This window comes from Paramormyrops kingsleyae, chromosome 15, assembly GCF_048594095.1.
Source record: "Paramormyrops kingsleyae isolate MSU_618 chromosome 15, PKINGS_0.4, whole genome shotgun sequence".
Lineage (NCBI taxonomy): Eukaryota > Metazoa > Chordata > Actinopteri > Osteoglossiformes > Mormyridae > Paramormyrops > Paramormyrops kingsleyae.
Window position 1 is genome coordinate 14,246,043 of NC_132811.1, and position 17,451 is coordinate 14,263,493.

General features: G+C 41.0%; 1 protein-coding gene and 1 long non-coding RNA gene across 4 annotated transcripts; one reads left to right on the forward strand and one right to left on the reverse strand.

Annotated features, from left to right (window-relative positions):
- LOC111840110 (uncharacterized) lies at positions 1 to 2,542 on the forward strand. The gene is made up of 2 exons (XR_002837304.2): positions 1 to 151; positions 750 to 2,542. It is a non-coding gene; the product is annotated as an uncharacterized lncRNA (long non-coding RNA).
- Positions 2,543 to 5,192: 2,650 nt separating this feature from the next.
- Positions 5,193 to 16,974, reverse strand: pdcb (phosducin b). Of its 3 annotated transcripts, none has more exons than XM_023804589.2 (6): positions 16,838 to 16,974; positions 9,623 to 9,770; positions 9,296 to 9,363; positions 7,490 to 7,551; positions 6,805 to 6,941; positions 5,193 to 5,921 (listed from the first exon to the last, which is right to left on the reverse strand). In XM_023804589.2, the coding sequence occupies exons 2-6, from the start codon at positions 9,647 to 9,649 to the stop codon at positions 5,403 to 5,405; spliced, it is 813 nt and encodes a 270-aa protein (XP_023660357.1). In that variant the 5' UTR covers positions 9,650 to 9,770; positions 16,838 to 16,974; the 3' UTR covers positions 5,193 to 5,402. The 3 variants fall into 3 exon arrangements, with proteins under 3 accessions (XP_023660357.1, XP_023660359.1, XP_023660360.1); XM_023804591.2 differs by having other exon boundaries at positions 9,623 to 9,767; positions 16,838 to 16,853; XM_023804592.2 differs by having other exon boundaries at positions 9,296 to 9,770.
- Between the last annotated feature and the right edge of the window lie 477 nt (positions 16,975 to 17,451).

A 17,451-nucleotide genomic window follows, 5' to 3' on the forward strand; every position in this document is an offset into this window, starting at 1 on the left:
TGCAAGGCAGCACCCGGAAACACGTGACCCTCAGCGTACTGTTGTAGTTGTAGTTTTTGATATCGCCCAACAGGATTTGTATTGGTGAATTTGCTTCTGTAGTTTTGAAATGACTTTCAATGTGAAAAGAAATCGTAATAAATACAATCCGGTAAGTATTTAAACGCCGGGAACAACATTCCCGGATAAAAAGATTCATGCACCTTAGCTATCCCTGATTTGTCAGCATTTGTTATTAATTCATAATGCAAGTTTGTTGTAAAGATAAGGTGACAAGCTTCTTGGATTTGTGCGGCCTTCTGTATTTGCAGAGTTACCGACTTTGGTCGGCTGGCTGGCGTGAGATTTTCAATTTGAGTCAACTGGTCAATGCTTCTTTGGTCTTTCTGGACAGTTTCTGTCCCTAGATATAATATTGTGGGAAATCAAGGGTGATTGTCCTTGTTGGGATTGGGGTTTGTTCCATAGAAATGAATGGACAGTCCTCACAAATATATGAATACAAACAAGTGTGTGGGGCTTAATGGGATAAGTCTCTGTGCCTGTGATCAAAAGTTGCCCAGACTTGGTCACATGTCTGTGGGCCCTTGAGCAATGCTCTTAACCTCCAGGTGCCACAAGGCCTTTTGCTGTGTGCTGTGACACCACCACCCCCGACCAAAGAAATGCAAGCAGTGATATAATACAATAGTACAAGTGGTAATATGTTTATGTGTGTTTGCTGGGGGGTATTTTTATTTTTTCAATAGGTGTTTGAATGACAGCAAGCTGCCTAGCTCCCACTTCCAGTTATGCCCAGAAAACAGGATGATAAACTACAGATGCAGTTGGTAAGGTCCAGGGTCTCTCAATGGAGCAATTCTGTGAGTAGGAGGAAGAACCCAGTCTTAGAACATTGCCATGTTCCAGCTTTGTTCTCGCCAGGAACAAAACGGCGTGTCTCGGACACTGGTGCACATGAGGACACTTCCAGGACCAAGGTGCCCTGATAAGCCTTGTTATGAATTCCTAGATTTCCATCACCTGTGTCCTAAAAGCAGCTGTAGCTTCTGTGAGTGCTAGCATGCAGCAGAAGACCTGTTCACGCTCTGCTGAAGTCTGCAGGTGAGTACGAACTGGGCCAGTACAACCATGCCTATGGCTACGTGTGACAGTGCCATCAAGTCCAAGTAGATGGCTGTGGATGGAAATGACGAGGCGCGTGGCTGCTGTGACACAGATTGCAGCACAAAGAAAGAAAGAGACCTGGAAGGTACTGGAAGGCCCCCAAATGGCGTGATGGGGTTTATTGGCAAACAAATCCTGTGCCTCATCCAGAAGCGGAGCTGGAAATTGATGCTGTTTTGGGCCCCGTTTCTATTGAGTCTTGGGTGGATCCTCAAGCCTTAGTGCCTGAGATGCAGGTGCCTCTTAAAGCAGAGGACCAGTCTTCAGGTGTGTTGTGCTGAATGCCTGCACTAAGACAATCCATGGCAAGGGAGGGAATCCTGTCCACAAAGGGCCGGTGTGTATGCGGGTATTCGCTGCAGCTTCCTAATTAGATTACTAATTAGAGGACTGATTGGCTGAAGAGTCCTCGCACCTGGGTTTGAACAGCTGACCTAAAAGTTATCCCAAAAACTTTGGTTCTACTGTAGTTATTGTTTGCTTGTATTTTCTGCAATAGTTGTGACTTGGTTCCAACTTTGACCTTTAAACACTCAGCTGTCTGCTAATATCATTGGTGCCACAGTGTAAACAAATGTTAGAATTTGTGATGCCTTTAAAATTAGCATTTTGATCTCCATTTTGCCCAATTCTGCAGTTAATCTATTAATCTCTAGTTAAAGTACAGTGTAGGTCCTCGGTTATCAGTCTGAAGTGTTTCACAATGCGGTGTTCTGCCACTAGGTGGTGCCCTTGGATTTTATGTATCTGTGTCAACTTAAGTTTGTGAAACTTAAGCTGTAATTAGACTGTCGCTTGCGCTAGATAATGCACCAGGACAGGCTTGTGAGCCCCCATAATATGCCTGGTCGAGTTAACTATAGTTTACCGCTACCAAATGTCCACCCTGAAATGTCCACCCTAAGATGGGATGTTTGAAGATGCCACACCAGATACAGGATGTTTTAGTATGTTTATCCAGTGATTCCATTTACATTACAATCTATATTATAATGATCTATATCATTGAATTATCTACAGTATACTGCAATAATATCTGTAAGAAATACGTAACATATAATTGATTTTCAGTTGTTCTATTTTGAACTTGTAAAACTTTATTCAGTAATATAATGTGAATGGCAATTAATGTTTCTTTTGTTTTTCCAATTAACTTTAGCGATCCATACCTTCTATTTCAATGGAATTCTGCCTTTACTGCGCATAATTTTCAATCAATAAGGTAATGCCTAAAAATACTTTTTGACTCATATGTGTAAATCCAGATTCATCCAGAATGCTACGGGGGTGACTGTAGATCTTAATTATTTCATATTTCATATCCTTTACGACAACACCTGACTTGCTGAATAAAGCACAGATGTTTGCGTGAGAACACATCATCTTCAGAAGCTTTCTTTGCGGCAGGATGGGTCTCATTTATATTTTGGAAAAAAAAAAATGCTACAAGCGCTCCTAACCCCTTATTTATCTCTGCCTTCCCAGCTACTCACTAAGCATTTCTTTGTTGTGGAGGAGTGGTGACAGCTGCCTTAATTGCTTTTCTTGCCACAAGCTTCTTTCTGCTGTTTTTCTGATGGTAAATGCTAAGGTCAGCCGAGAATCTGACTCCGAGATAAAGGCCAGCTCCAAGTGATCCTGCCAAAAAGGTTTTGGATTTTGAGCCGTTAATAACGGCATGGAGTGTGAAGCTTAAAGCAGGTGTTATGTTAGCCCAAATGGAAACTCCTTAAATGCAAAATTCATTCTGTATCCATGCTACCAATCAATGTTAATTAAGTTTTATTTTTACATCCAATTTCTTTTTTTATTCTAGCGATTTACAATACTTTTCCCAAGGGGATGATTTCAAAAGGTATACCCTGATCGATCTCCAGAGATTTTTTACATAACTGCTTTTACAAAATGCGGACACTGTGGCCAACAGGTTAGCTCATCCTGTGGTCTGTGTGGATCCCAGTGCAGTGACAGGGACACTGTGGCTAACAGGTTAGCTCATCCTGTGGTCTGTGTGGATCCCGGTGCAGTGACAGGGACACTGTGGCTAACAGGTTAGCTCATCCTGTGGTCTGTGTGGATCCCGGTGCAGTGACAGGGACACTGTGGCTAACAGGTTAGCTCATCCTGTGGTCTGTGTGGATCCCAGTGCAGTGATTAGTCCTCCTATACTGGACTGAGCAAGACTGTCCAGCCCCCCACCACGAAATGTTTTGAAGATATCAGTACCGTATCATTTATTTCTATGTTTATCCCTCTGCTGTCTGGCTCTGCTGGTTTGCAGTTGGTTTGAATCCTGCAGCTGGAAAAGCGGTCGTACAACTACCGGGCCCATCGGCTAGTCTGGTAAGCCCTGAAACTCGCTCTGGCGTTCCGGAAAAGTGGCTGACCCTGTGCTCTGACCCTCAGTTTCACTCTCACTTGTATATATTTGTCTGTTTCTCATAGGGAAGATGAGTGAAGATTGAACATCATTATTTTGGCTGCCTGTACAATGACGATAAAGGCATTGTATGCATATTTTAGCTGCTTATCAAGGTCATTGCCACTTAACTTATCAATTACAGACTGTGAATCATATGCCATGGACAGATGGCTGAGTACCAAATGGAAACACGCCACTTGCAGTAGTCTAAATTCTCACTTGAGTGATACCCTTCTTCAGCACATCTTACACAGACTTTAAATATCTACTTAATTATATTTGTTTGTTACTGTAAAATATGTAGAAATGCGTGCACTGTTTTTTCAGTAATCGTTGATTTTATTGTGATTGCTCTAGTGTTGGACTGATGGCTTGCAATATTCTTTTTAAATATAACACATCATACCTCAATTACGGAAGATCCGAGGCACAGACTGGTATACCAGTGGTTACACGCTAAGGTATTTTAAGACTGAATGCAGTAAGGATATTAAAAGCTTAGGTCCTGGCTATTCCACCTTACTCTGAAGTGGTGCTCAGAAGGTGTGTGCGGTGCGCTGGTGGGACGTTGTTGGGGCACGCTCTTGTGCTGGGTGTTGGGGAGACTCATTGCACGAAACCTACTTGGCATAAGTGCAGGGGTTTACTTGAAGCGCTTTGCAATGCGTGTCCAAAACAAGCCGCGTCTCTGGCGTGGTCTCGTCAAGGAAACAGATGGAGAGGCACGCTTTTAAATTACGAGAAGAGACGTGTTTTTTTTCTCCCCTTTGGATGTAGAGCACATACCATGCTTTTAATCAGTTTTATTCAGTTCTGTTGAGGCATGATAAATGAACAGAAAGAACATACTCTTCAGATCTAAGAACTGGGATTCAAATTTAACTGTCAGCTCTATTTTCTGTTATTAAAACTGGTAATTATTTCTCTTCTGAAATACCACTCTCTCATTTGTAAATAGGTTCAGTCCGGAGTTTGATCTGCAATATTTTAGAAAATGTCATTATCAGTCTTTTTGGCATACGTTACCGTTTTAGCGGCTATACTGTACATGCTCTTATTTAACGGGCCTAATCTTTAAATTGTGACTACATGAGCCTTGACTGTAAAAAGTCAGCAATGTAAAGCGTGCATTAACTTGCTTAACTGCTAGGTCACCTTTCTGTCACACCCACGTACAACACAGGCTATGCTCTCTTACAAGTGCGGTCCTGCTGTTACATGTACATCTCGAATCATACAATATGCGTCATGGTGATGAGCTGGGTTTTAAACACCAATGTCAAGTAGCTGAATCACTTTCAAAGGAAACACTCCTGAAATATCGTACAAGTGGCATACTGTATAAGCTTTCAGCTAAATGCACTCTGTGCATGTCATCCCAGAATTCTACGGGAGAGAGAAACAAGTTTGACAAGTTGTATACACACACACACACACACACAATGTATATCAGTAATTACATTCTTTTAGCACAGAATCAATCTTTTCTACAACTCTTTATTATATATTTATTATAACTTAGAGTTTCAGTCAAGATACATTTCAATGATGAGTTTGACAAATTTCAATATTTATCAGTCAATATTGAAAGTATTGAAAGCAATAATGAGTAGTGTTAGGCTGTTCACATTCAGGAAGCATTGTGAATATCCTATTTACATTTCATTGATGAGGTATTCTGTCATTAAAGGGGCTCTGATTTAGAAAGGTCACCCCTACCTTGCTTGTTCATAGAGAACAGTCTTTTGACAGCAAAGGTTCTGCTACATTGCACTATAAAAACAGTAATGAAACATTCTGAAAAACCACGGCTTCATTCCACACCAGCTTCTTCCTCATCTTTGACCTCGGCCGTCAAGTATTTTGTTGGCAGCAGGCCGTACTCATTCAGGAACGCCTCCACATCCATGGCGTAGAACTCCTCATTGAGCTGTTGGGTGGCACACAGGAAGTTGCCCAAAAGCTCTCCCGCCTTGTACACCAGCAAAGCGGGGAGCACATTGTCTGAGAAGCGGTCACTTGCCCCGGTGCTCGAAGCCTTGATCTTGCAGAACTTGACGCTGGGGTATTCGGCAGCCAGGTAGGTCAGACAGCGGTTGAGAGTCTCGCAACCCTTGACGCCGTCCTCGTAGATGTGCACCACCACCACAGTGAGACGGTGCTCTTTCTCGATGGCGTCCAGGAAGGCCTCCCCGCTCTCCAGCTCGTACAGGCGCTCGAACCTGGGCCCGAAGCTCAGGCGCTCATGCATCTCCTGCATGCACTGCTTGCGGTACTTGCGCAGGCACTGCTCGTCCTCGTCCTTGATCAGCTCATACTCCTGCATGCTCATCTGTCAGGCCAACCATGCACTTAGTGTGTGTGTGTGTGTGTGTGTGTGTGTGTGTGTGTGTGTGGGGGGGGGGGGGGGGGGGGGCTAAAGGCACATCTTTGACACTTAGTCAAAACCTGTTTGGTCAGTCTAATATTGGGAAAAGTCCACCAGAATATAAAGTCACCTATTTCGACATACATTTTTTGCTGTCCCTGTGATGTTTCAGTTACAAAGTTGGTACCTATTCGGATCCCTGTACTATCAAATTCTCAGGGCTTACAACAAATTTCAAATGCAGAAATTTAATTAAGATTCTGTGTATTTTTCTTATGATCTTAAACACATTACTTGCGGACGCAATACTACAATATTTTCCCTAAACTGGAACCTATTGTCTTTTTTGAAATACTTTAAAACCTCTGCTACCTGCCACTCATTTTAAAATATTTACCAGCATCGCTTTTGGGCATCTTTGCAAACTGGATTTTGGAAACGGTCCACCCCCCCATATTGTAGAGAAAGTCAATGTTTTGTCCTTCCGTCCTTTTGTGTGCACCATAATGGCATAGGGCCTGTTAATATTACAGGCCTCTCAGGTATTTGTGTGGGTGTTTATGAATGCCAAGGACACAAAGAACATACCTGTGTTCCTGGAAAGAGCTTTCTTGCTAACTGCAAGGAATCATGGGGTTATTCTCATTGGCAAGGATGCAACTGATGCATCATTGAAATTTGGGGCTGAGCAAGAATAACATCTGGGGATTTTTACTTTCCTCTGTATTTCTGTTCTTGAGCATTGGAACTGTACTTCAACAATGGAAGATGATGTCAAACGGGTGCGCGAGAAGACAAGAACAGTGAAGTATGCATATTGGTAAACACCCTGTGTGTCTCCACTGACCTTGCGATTGAGTTTCTCTTTGGACCTGTGCGGTGAAGACATTTGCCGGAGGAGCTCATGCTTGCTGGAAGGCTGCGCGTCCCGGTCTAGGCTCTCCAGTTTGAACTTCCTCCAGTCGTTGATCACCCCCTTGGGACCTTGAGTAATTTAAGAGGAGACGTCAAATGATAAAAACCACCATCGCCACTTTCTCCCTTTTGGGGCCCATCTTTGCTGTGGGCTTTGAATAGTCTCACATGGACAGGACATAAAAGATGGGCAGAATCATTGTGAAAGCGGCTTGATGTCCTGTCAGCTTCATGAAGGCTGATGGACTGAACACAAACATGTATTGTAAGACTGTTCCTTAATCCAAGGCTGGTTGGCAAAAGGAGAAAATCTGCTTAGAGTGTCTGTCAGATGACCAAATGCATTATATCACAGCAGCCTTTTGCTGAAGTGTTTTCTCCTACAGGACATAGTATGGACTGCAAACATCTGAGAGCCATCATCAACTTGTGTGGCAGCTGTTTATGTTAGCACTGTAAAAGACTGGGTTTCTGGAGATCCAGAGTGCATAGTGTTTATACTGCTTACACATTTTATACTATACTGGTAATGTTAGCCACTGTTTGAACTGCCCTCTATCAATGTCAAACCGGAGTTCCAATTCTTTCATCCCACAGAAATAATAACTTCCTGTTACCTGTGTGGCTTGCAGATAGTTCATCCTCAACCAGAGCAAGGCCTGACATTTCCTTGTGTGAACTGTGAAAAAACAAGAATAATGGATTTGTATATTTTGAAATCTACTGGTATCAGTTTTCAAACATCTGCTCAGTTGCCTTGTCTGACCCCAATGGGCTGAAGTTTCTCTCCATGGAATGCAGGCCAGGTCACTGTATATACCTGTAATTAATTCAATTAAATTTTAAACAATTAAAGCTACTGTATAGTTCCAAATTGATCTCTGCAATGTACTGTAGGCTTGTGTCAATAACATTTAAAGATATTTAGGTTGACATGGGATTATGAGTTTGCATCCAATTTGTGTAATTGGTATTCGTGCTGTGGTAAGCTTGTGGTCATCTTGGTTTCTGATTGATGGCTGTGGGGGGTTGTTATCAGCCTGGAATCAGCGGATGCACACTGCGGTGAGTTAGTGAAGCCTCAGTTTCAACATTGTAGCGCAATACTATAATTACTAATACGCTTGTAAGTTAAGGAAATTCTTCTTTGATGTTTTTAAAAATGCAAGCTCAGACATGATTGTCATAATATATAGTACCGCCTTGTTTGTTTCATGACTAAAATAATCCATCCATCCATCCATCAGCGTTGTGCCAATCAATTTAGTTAGGCCTACCCAATATTTTGTACAAATGTAAAGTGTAAGTTAATTATTCAGTCAGCCAATAACATGCCTACATAGATTGTGCTTTAACAAATCTTTAAACTTGGCAGTCAGGGTAATCCGGCCAATGAGTGAGTTTCCTCCATCGGATCACATCTCTTAATCCCCTCCCCCATCCTTCATCATTCCCATCTTCTACCGATAACTCTACACATCATCAACAAGTTGACACGTTGTAACATTCACAACTCACATCTCAGCCACAGTAAACAAGGTTAATTGGACATGTTCGACTGTATAATAGTTACATTAAGTTTTAAAAATAATAATATATGTATTTTTTATGTCTTGTGTGTGGATTTCAAATGGTGCCTACCCACAAATTTGGTTTGCATAATGCTGCTGCATGCATGCATGCATGCATCCGTCCGTCCATCCATCCATCCATCCATCATCCATCCATCCATCTGTTTCCTGTCTTCAGAAGCATAGCATTTTTTTTCACATCGAGCAAATATAGTAAACATATCTAAAATGCATACGTAAAGGTTTCTGAACTCTTCATATAAGCATGGACGCCTGGCCAATATAACGATACCAATACTCTAAACCAGTACTCTAGCCTTTGTACAACACAAAAACATAGTCAATTATTTTCATGAAGCATGAAAAATACAGCATGTGCCTACTGTATATATAGTTTGTTTTACTCAATGAAGTAACATGGTGATGAAATACAAAGCCATTGGATATACTGGTTGTACTGGAAATCTAACTGACAAGTGAACAACTTTAAATTCCATCTTTTAGTTACTTAAAACAAGAAAGCAAACTTTTCTTTTAGTGGATAAATGCTACATAAAACACTACAGATGCAATCTTGATATTTAAGAATATAGATAATATTGCATTGAACATGCTTTATTCATCGTGTTCTTGTGCCAGAATTTCCCCCTGGGATCAACAAAGTTAATCTTAATCTTCATCTTATTTTAAGGTAAATACTGGCTACAGTGCTGACAGATTAGACGACCAATAAATTGTAACTAATTGTAATCAATAATCAGCCATTATCTCTAGCTAAATATGTTCTTGAGCATGTGCAATCTTTTTGGCAAGGCCTGAACTTCTGCTGACTTACTGTGGGGTTGGACTTACTGTGGATTTCCTCCTTTGGCTGGTGGTGCTGTTGTACTCAGGTGCCGTCTTAGTGGTTCCATGTCCTTCTGTATGAAAGTGAGTGTTTACGTTGGATGGGCAGGGCCAAGGGGGAGCTTTCCCAGAATAAGATACTGGAATCCTGGTGACCATCTTAGAAACAGTACATGCAAACTAAGAGGATTGCGCAGGAGGTATTAGTGGATAGCTCTCAATTAGGCTGCGGGGGCTGGTTAAAGTAAAAAGGAGCAGGAACTGAGCCCTCTCAATTTCCATGAGGACAGATAGGCCTACGTCACAGGTGGTAATCAGGTACAAGAATATTACTATATCTCTCAGGTCAAGAGTCTGCATGCTGCCTCTTCCTGTTTGTATTTCCACTGGCTTTTCCACAAACACCCCTCCTCCATAAGCTGGTTTCTTCACTCCTGTCTCAGTTGCTTATTCCTTCCTTTGTCGCTCATTCCACACACTTCTGTTTGCAAGAATGAATGTCAGACAGAAAGACATTAGGATCTATGTGATGTAAACAGACAGACTTATCCAGGCAGTCAAACGTCTTGCCCATGAACCCAGAATGGTCGGTCATTAAAAAAAAGTAATTTGTTATGTCTTGAGGGAGGAATGTTGACACCTGGAACAGCTCCCTGAAAGAATTCCACCGCATGACAACCCTTGTTGCTATGTTGCCCCTCTGGTAGCTGTTAACTGGTCTTTTAGACATGAATAAATGTGATAAATACCACGACTGTATCATATATGCATTCCAATGGCCCTCTTAAGCACTTTTTTGCGTGTAACTGCAAAATTCTGTAAATTATGTAATAAGTCACTCTATAGTAATCAGGCTATGGTTACTCTTTATGGATTCTTCTCTAAAAAGATTTAGTAGAAGTGACTGCAGAATAACTTCATAGAGTCCAATTTCCAACTTCCAATTCATTTTGATTATGCACCATACTGTTTTTCACTTGTTTATTTGCACCAAATGCTGCCTATTGTTGCGTCAAGTTAGAGTTGCTTCTATTGTTTTTGTTTTTTTTAATCATTGTACCTGTTGCTGTCTTCTGTCTGTTAGATGCCACACAACATTTTGTTGTAGACAATACACTAACAGTACAGCCTTATCCTATCTTTGTCTTATGTCTGTCTTATCTTTATCTTCTGGAATGCTTGCTTTAACAGGTTTTTTTCCTCAAGCCGGTTTTGGATCTCATTTGTCTAAACACACGGTCTAGATGGTTGTTTCAATTTTTGGATCACAATAGCTGTTACTCTGTGTATAAACACTTTTTAAGAACATTTTTGTGCAAATGGTTAATTAACGCCTAATATGGTTGAGAGGGTGACAGACAGCTTTGTGGGTAAGCATCCACCAGATCCGGTTAAGCACTTTGCAGCATATCTAAGGAAGCTTATGCTGAAACCAGTACAGAATGTACTGTAGAATATAACTCTTCATTGTATTAGTGTCCTGTAGATACAACCATACTCCATTCCATCTACACTACCAGTCAAAGGTTTTTTTTTTTTTTATCACTTTTCCATTAGTTTCATAAGCTGTAGACTTTGGTAATATAGTTAATGCAGTCAAAACAGTTGGCACAAGACCAGATGCATCATCAGGTCTGCTAAGAAAATCATTGGCTGCCCTCTCACCAGGACCTTCAGAACTTCAAAAAATTAGTAAGCATAATCATCGTCGAGATTCTGGGCACTAAAAACCAGGATCAAGTCACCAAAACAGCTTCTTTCCCTCGTGATCACTTGACTGACAATAGACACTTGCTAATATACATGTACCTAATTACTATTGTACTATCCAGAACTGCACCATAGGACACACATTAACTTATTTACTATTTTAATGTTGTTTAAAGTTGACTGTTGTCTGTAATCTGTTCCCTGGTTTTTATGTTTCACTGCAAGCACCATGCCGAGACAAATTGTCTTGTGTAAACTTCCATGGCTAATAATCCTCATTCTGATTCTGATAAAAACATATATAAAATATGTTTATATATGATATAAAAATTATTGTGCAGATTTCTGGTCTCATTACATTGTGTGTGTTAATTTGCATTTATCTGTTTGCATATATGATATTCCTCAATCAGACAAAGATGTTACAGTGATCCCCCGCTATGTCGCGGTTCAGCTATCGCGCCCCCGCTATATCGCAGATTTTTCCCCAATGCATTACAGTTCCCTGCGATGTGTGTGTGTGTGTGTGTGTGTATATGTATGTATGTATATATATATATATACACACATTACATATTATTATTATTATTATGTTACTGATATCTTTAGCCCAATATCCACATATCATATTTGTTTACAAAGTGTGTTTTAATAAGTTTACATGTGTTTAAACCAGGGGTGGGGAACCTGATCCATGGAGGGCCGGTGTGCGTGTGGGTTTTTGGGATGGCCTCTCAATCAGCCAATAATAAAGCAGTGGTTCTCAACTCCAGTCCTGGGGACCCACTGTGATTGGCTGATTGAGAGGCCATCCCCAAAACCTGCATCCACACCAGCTCTTCATAGATCAGGTTCCCCACCCCTGGTTTAAAGCATGTGGGAGGGGTATTTTAAGGCTTAAACTATAAAAAATGTTTATTTATATGGTCTTTCTATATCACGGATTTTCACCTATCGCTGATGGGTCTGGAACGTAACTTCCGCAAAGGCGGGGGATCGCTGTATTACAAATGAAAAATTACATATTTTTGGATGTGCTTATCACATTAATCACTAGGGGGCAGTAAGCCTTTTCATAACTAATTGCAAACTGAATCAAATGATTTGTATTCTTTGGACCATTTTCCAAAGACAATGAGCTGCAGCTAGGTTTCAAGATACTTATTTCATTCTGAACCATTGAAACACGCTAAGATAGACCGACAGGAGGGGTACTCCAGGGTAATCACGGGATTTAGGAAGAAAGATTGGCATTCACAAGACCGGCCCACAGGGAAAATTCCATAATGGATTGTGGTTATTGGAGTAACCTTCAATCTGGTGCCAGGGAATGGTTCCCAATTCAGTCCCAAACGCTTCCCATCCACTGCAATTGCAGGACTAGAGAAAGGGTGAAAGAAGTGTGTTAGGGGGCTGGGATATTTGCTTTCTTGTTCCAGTTGTTTGGTTTCTTTTGTTACTGTTCCTCGGGATACTTGAGTAAGACTACTTTGTTTTAGCTTAATTTGTTTTTATAAATGAACTCTGGTCTGGGTCTTGCCTACTTAACTGTTTCCTTAACCTGCCAAACCACAGGGCCATGGAATGGAATAGTGTGAGGTTTTTTCCGGTGGTTGGAGTGCCAAACCTGCCACCACCCCAAATTTACCCGAAAAGCTAGAGGACCTGCTTGCAGGGCTGGATGTAGGTTAGTGTCATATCCAGGATGGAGCAATTGCAGGTTCAGGGCCTTGCTTAAGGGACCAATAGAGTAAAACCAGTCCTAGCATTCATGGGATTCAAACCAGCAACTTTCCTATTGCCAGCACAGATCTCTAGCCTCAGAGCCACCCCCATTTGTATTAGGATTTTTACCAATTCAATTCATTCCATTCAATTCAATTCAATTCAGCTTTCACTACATAGCCACCCCAAGATACTTCAGAAGAATTTGTGGCAATCTGTTGTTACATCATTTGTATGAAATTGTGACTGACTGCTATACAGCATTTTCCAGTATTTAAAAAGCGTATTGTACATGGGGTGCAGGAATGTTGTAAAGGGGGGGGGGGATAATTCCAAGGGTCTTTGAGTGACAGGGACCCTAAAATATTTTGAATATAATTGGAATGATCTGGGTTGGGGGCCCAATATGATGGGCTTTCATGGGTCTCTCTAAAGGTGCTCCTAGTGGGCTAAGAATTCCAGTGTGAGAAATGGCATCGGGCCTGGTCAGAAGACATGACCTTATTACATGGGGCTGGGGACTGGGATTTATATGTCTGGGAAATAGTGTCATTTCTAGGGGAAACGGGCTGGCCATCAACACGTGAGCAGCACACACTAAAAAAGAAGCTATCCTTTCAGCTGGACCAGAAATGAATCAAGGTGGGGGCAGGAAAAGCTTGGTGTTGCCACTTGCCTGTGGGATGGGCACACAGAGTTAATTGTGTTTTGTGGCTTCATTCATGTTACTAGGGTGGGGGGCGCAGAGAACATACTAATTATTATGCATCATAGGAACCGGTAGAAGCATTCATCACACCAAAGCTGGTCACCTAACTCTCAAGACACTACCCACCCCTTTTATGGAATTGTTAGACTCTTCTGAGAACAAGATGATGGCCAAAACTTTGTGAAATATCCATCCATCCATCCATCTTCTATTTGTTTATCCTAGCCAAGGTCATGGAATTTATGTGAACATAATTTTGGAAAAAAAAGATGATAGATAAGTTGATAGAGCACACCTGCATCAGCAGTGGATTAAAACAAACATCAAACACGGACACAACTGAAAGCACAACAGTCGACTACCAAAACAATCCTGAGCCAATTTTGCTCCTGAATTTTGTTCCTGGTCTTATCAGAATCCACATCTAACCTACATATTTCAAATAGACCTGTTTTCTTTGGGATATTTCTTGTAACTGAGACCGCCTGGAGATCCTGAAGGGACTGATAAGGGTATACTCCGCGGCTGGCTTCATGTACTGTCTGAGAACAAGTCCAGGCACTGTCTAGGATCCAGCCCAGTGAACTGCGAGTAGCAGAACACTTTCCAATATTAGGCCTGCAAAGACCTAATATTCACCCAGGGAGTCCCAAGATTAATTTCTATGTGAGTATAATGCTTTATACTCATATGGCTCATGTGATTGCTAGACATTCCTTTTTGTATTTGAAATTAGGATTTTCCATGTTATTTTCCCCTAAAATATACTGAATAGATTTTTACACTGAGCTAGGTTGAGGAAATGCATATCTTATATGACCTGGGATAGGTTTTTATTGTGTCTGCTACAAAAATTGAGTACTATTTTTAAGTATGCAACACACCCCCTTATCTTGATGCCTTTAACCACTAAGAACTTCTTCCATAAAGGAAATTGCTAGAATAAGTGAATAAATATGTAATAGGCATATTGAATCATTAAACTAGGCGTGAACCATCTGCAGTGACAAGCTTAGAAAAGTCCTCACCTGCCTCTTCTGACTAATCATGAGGCTCACGCTGTTCCTCTTAATGGTGTCAAGTCCGTCCTTAGGTGAGTCGTGCTGGAAGGCAGCATTGCTCCATGCAAGCATGTCAACACGCAGCATGGTATATTTTGTCATTTCAGAACTTTCCCCTATTCAAATTTCTTAGTTACTGGGGGGCATGGTTGCAAAAGCCCTCCAGACTGTTGTAAAAGGCAGATAATTATCTAATTACATTTTTGACCTCAGGCATGGGATAGGCATCATACTCATGAAATATAACATGAAACATGGACACTGTAGCCAACCGCTACTATGTACTATTCTTCAGAAGAATAATATTTTTCATACTGCCATAGCAAAAATACTTTGCCTTCTGGGCTAGTCACGCGATTGCAGCGCTCCCACCAGAGGATTTACTACAGTACTATCATTGTCACCCTTGCGTGTGCAGGATACATCAGTGCCTAACTATTCCCCTTTAACTAATTAGCTCTGTTCATGCATGTGATTACGATTTTGAATTCCAAGAATCCATAATGATCTTCCCCTGTTCTGGAATACCCCTTAAGTTGGATATTATGGAATGCTTCCGTGAGAATACCTTGTTTCACAAGTAAAGTCTTGCAACACTCTATAACGATTGCACCCTTAGAGATGCGGGGAATCCTTTGTGTTTCTCAGTCCAAGGTTATTCCGCTTTCCAGGCTCCATAGCTTAAAAATGAAACTGAACTATAACATAGACTTGATAGTAAATAAGGACCAGCTCCTAGGCTAAGAACTGCTGCTGCTACTAGATACTGGGTTGTGATAGCATGCTACATATGAATAGGGAGTAAATATACATCAATTTTATCTGAATGTTGTCATTCTGTCCTGGCAAGCCAAACTTTCCAACCACCATAGTGATACAATCACAGGGAGCCAAAAGAGAAGTGCCCTTAAAAACAGTTCCCTCTTCCTGGGGGCAGAATTCCATGAAACTGTTTTCCTCTGACAAGAAAATGGTTTGTTTCATCCAGTCCTTCATTATGTAATTTGTTGATGGGCTTCCTACTGAGCAGTCCTGGGGCCAAATTTATAAAGCAGCTGCATAGAAACCATTCTACATTTGGTTTAAAATAATTTCAGAAAAGTTTGGAAGTGTGATTCATAGCAAATGAAAGTACACACACACAAAAAGTGTGTATGCCTCTCTCCCAGTCGGGCAACCTACGAATGGCCAATTGTTGCAAAATCGTGAGCAGCTGAATGGATTTAGAGTTTACCTCTGAAGGACATGACATAAGGCATTATTTAGGCTGCATATTTATTTACAGTTTTCGAGATGGTAACAGTCAATCGACATAGCAATAGTATCACGAACTGCAACAAGCTTAAAAACAAATGTAACATAGGTCGATAACTTTGAAAAAAAAAAAAACTTTACAGTAAAGGTATTTGTATTCGTAGCCTACAAGAAATCAGTTTAGAAATCGATTTGCGATTTAACTTTTCCCTACTGTCAGGATTTGAGCCACACCATGTTTGTGAATGTAGTAAAAGTGGGTCAAGAGTAACAAACATTCGGGCATGTCCTACTTTTACATTTTTTTAAATGGGGGGCATTAGATGGAGACTAGGGCCTTGCCCACACGGAAACGGGTATATGTAAAAATTTAGCCTTTTTTATGCATTTTGGCCGTTTGTCCACACGCAATCAGCGTTTTAGATCACTGAAAATGAGCTTTTGTAAAACTCCGTTTTCAGAGTGTGTGCCATTATCTACTCTGACATCAGAGTGTGGGCCGTTTGCTGTTAGCATACTAGCTCAGAATTCAAGATGACAGCGCCCTTTATCAACAGAAGTTATAGCTGTAGTTTTACACTGTTTATTTGCACTTACGTCTTATTTGTGGCTGACTAAATCGGTCATACACACGTTACTGTCCTAGCGCTATCTGTGGAAATGTTGCTATTGTGTTTTTATGCGCAAAATACCGCATAATTTGTTGTTATCCGCTGATATTGCTAATGTTGGTGAATGGAGTGCAGCAACCGTAAGGATTCTGATTGGCCAACATAGCTCTACAGTTAAAGTTACATCGCCGCCTATTGGTTTGGTATGTTCTTCACAGTGCGTAAACCTTTTCATGTGGACGGTGATTATTATTTTTTTTTTATATGGATGAGGAAAAACACCATTGTTAAAAATACCCACGTATGTATGGACAAGGCCTAGAACACTTGTAGGCACTGTCACTACAGGATCAGAGTCAGCCGTGATAAACTATTAAAGTAATAAAGGACCAACCGTCAAACCTGAATCCTTACCAGTTATGGAAAGTTAAGGCCCATCTCATGTATTTGTATAAATTTTCATAAAATGGCCGTTTACCTTTAATGGTCTGTATTGACACTGGCAAAACACTTTACAGGAACTGAACACCATTAGTTTTTAGTTGCTCTTGTAATTGGCTTTCAACGCTGCCCACGTGCGGATCCATGGTTGACATCCTGCAGTGATAGTTCCCATCAGGTCCAACAGAATAACATCTCCAGTTCTTACGGTACAGTAGAAAATGGGGGCTGTCATGTTTTCAGAATTTTTGTATCGACTTGGTACCGAAGTATTGCGTTTTCGTAACATTCGTACTCTGTAAAATCGGGGGCATCTGGCCACAAAGCTCTAGGAACGAAGCTGCTTATCAATATCGTAATGATACGCAAAGTAGTCCACCCGTTCTCAAAAGCCGTTCCCATGTTATTGCGCCTTGAGCAATGCTGCCATTCTTCCTCTTACAAACCTCAGCGTTTTTGAACCTTTTACAGCTTATGGATTGACCGAAATGGTTTACACTTGTGGAACCATAATATGCATATTAAATGGCTTTTTCTTCAAAGATGTGTCAGTTGCGCTAATTGGGTTTGGAAAACCAGTGTACGAGTTTGTATTGTTTTCCTCAATTAGCCTATCCAACGTCGCTTTAATTTATTGATAACTATATTATG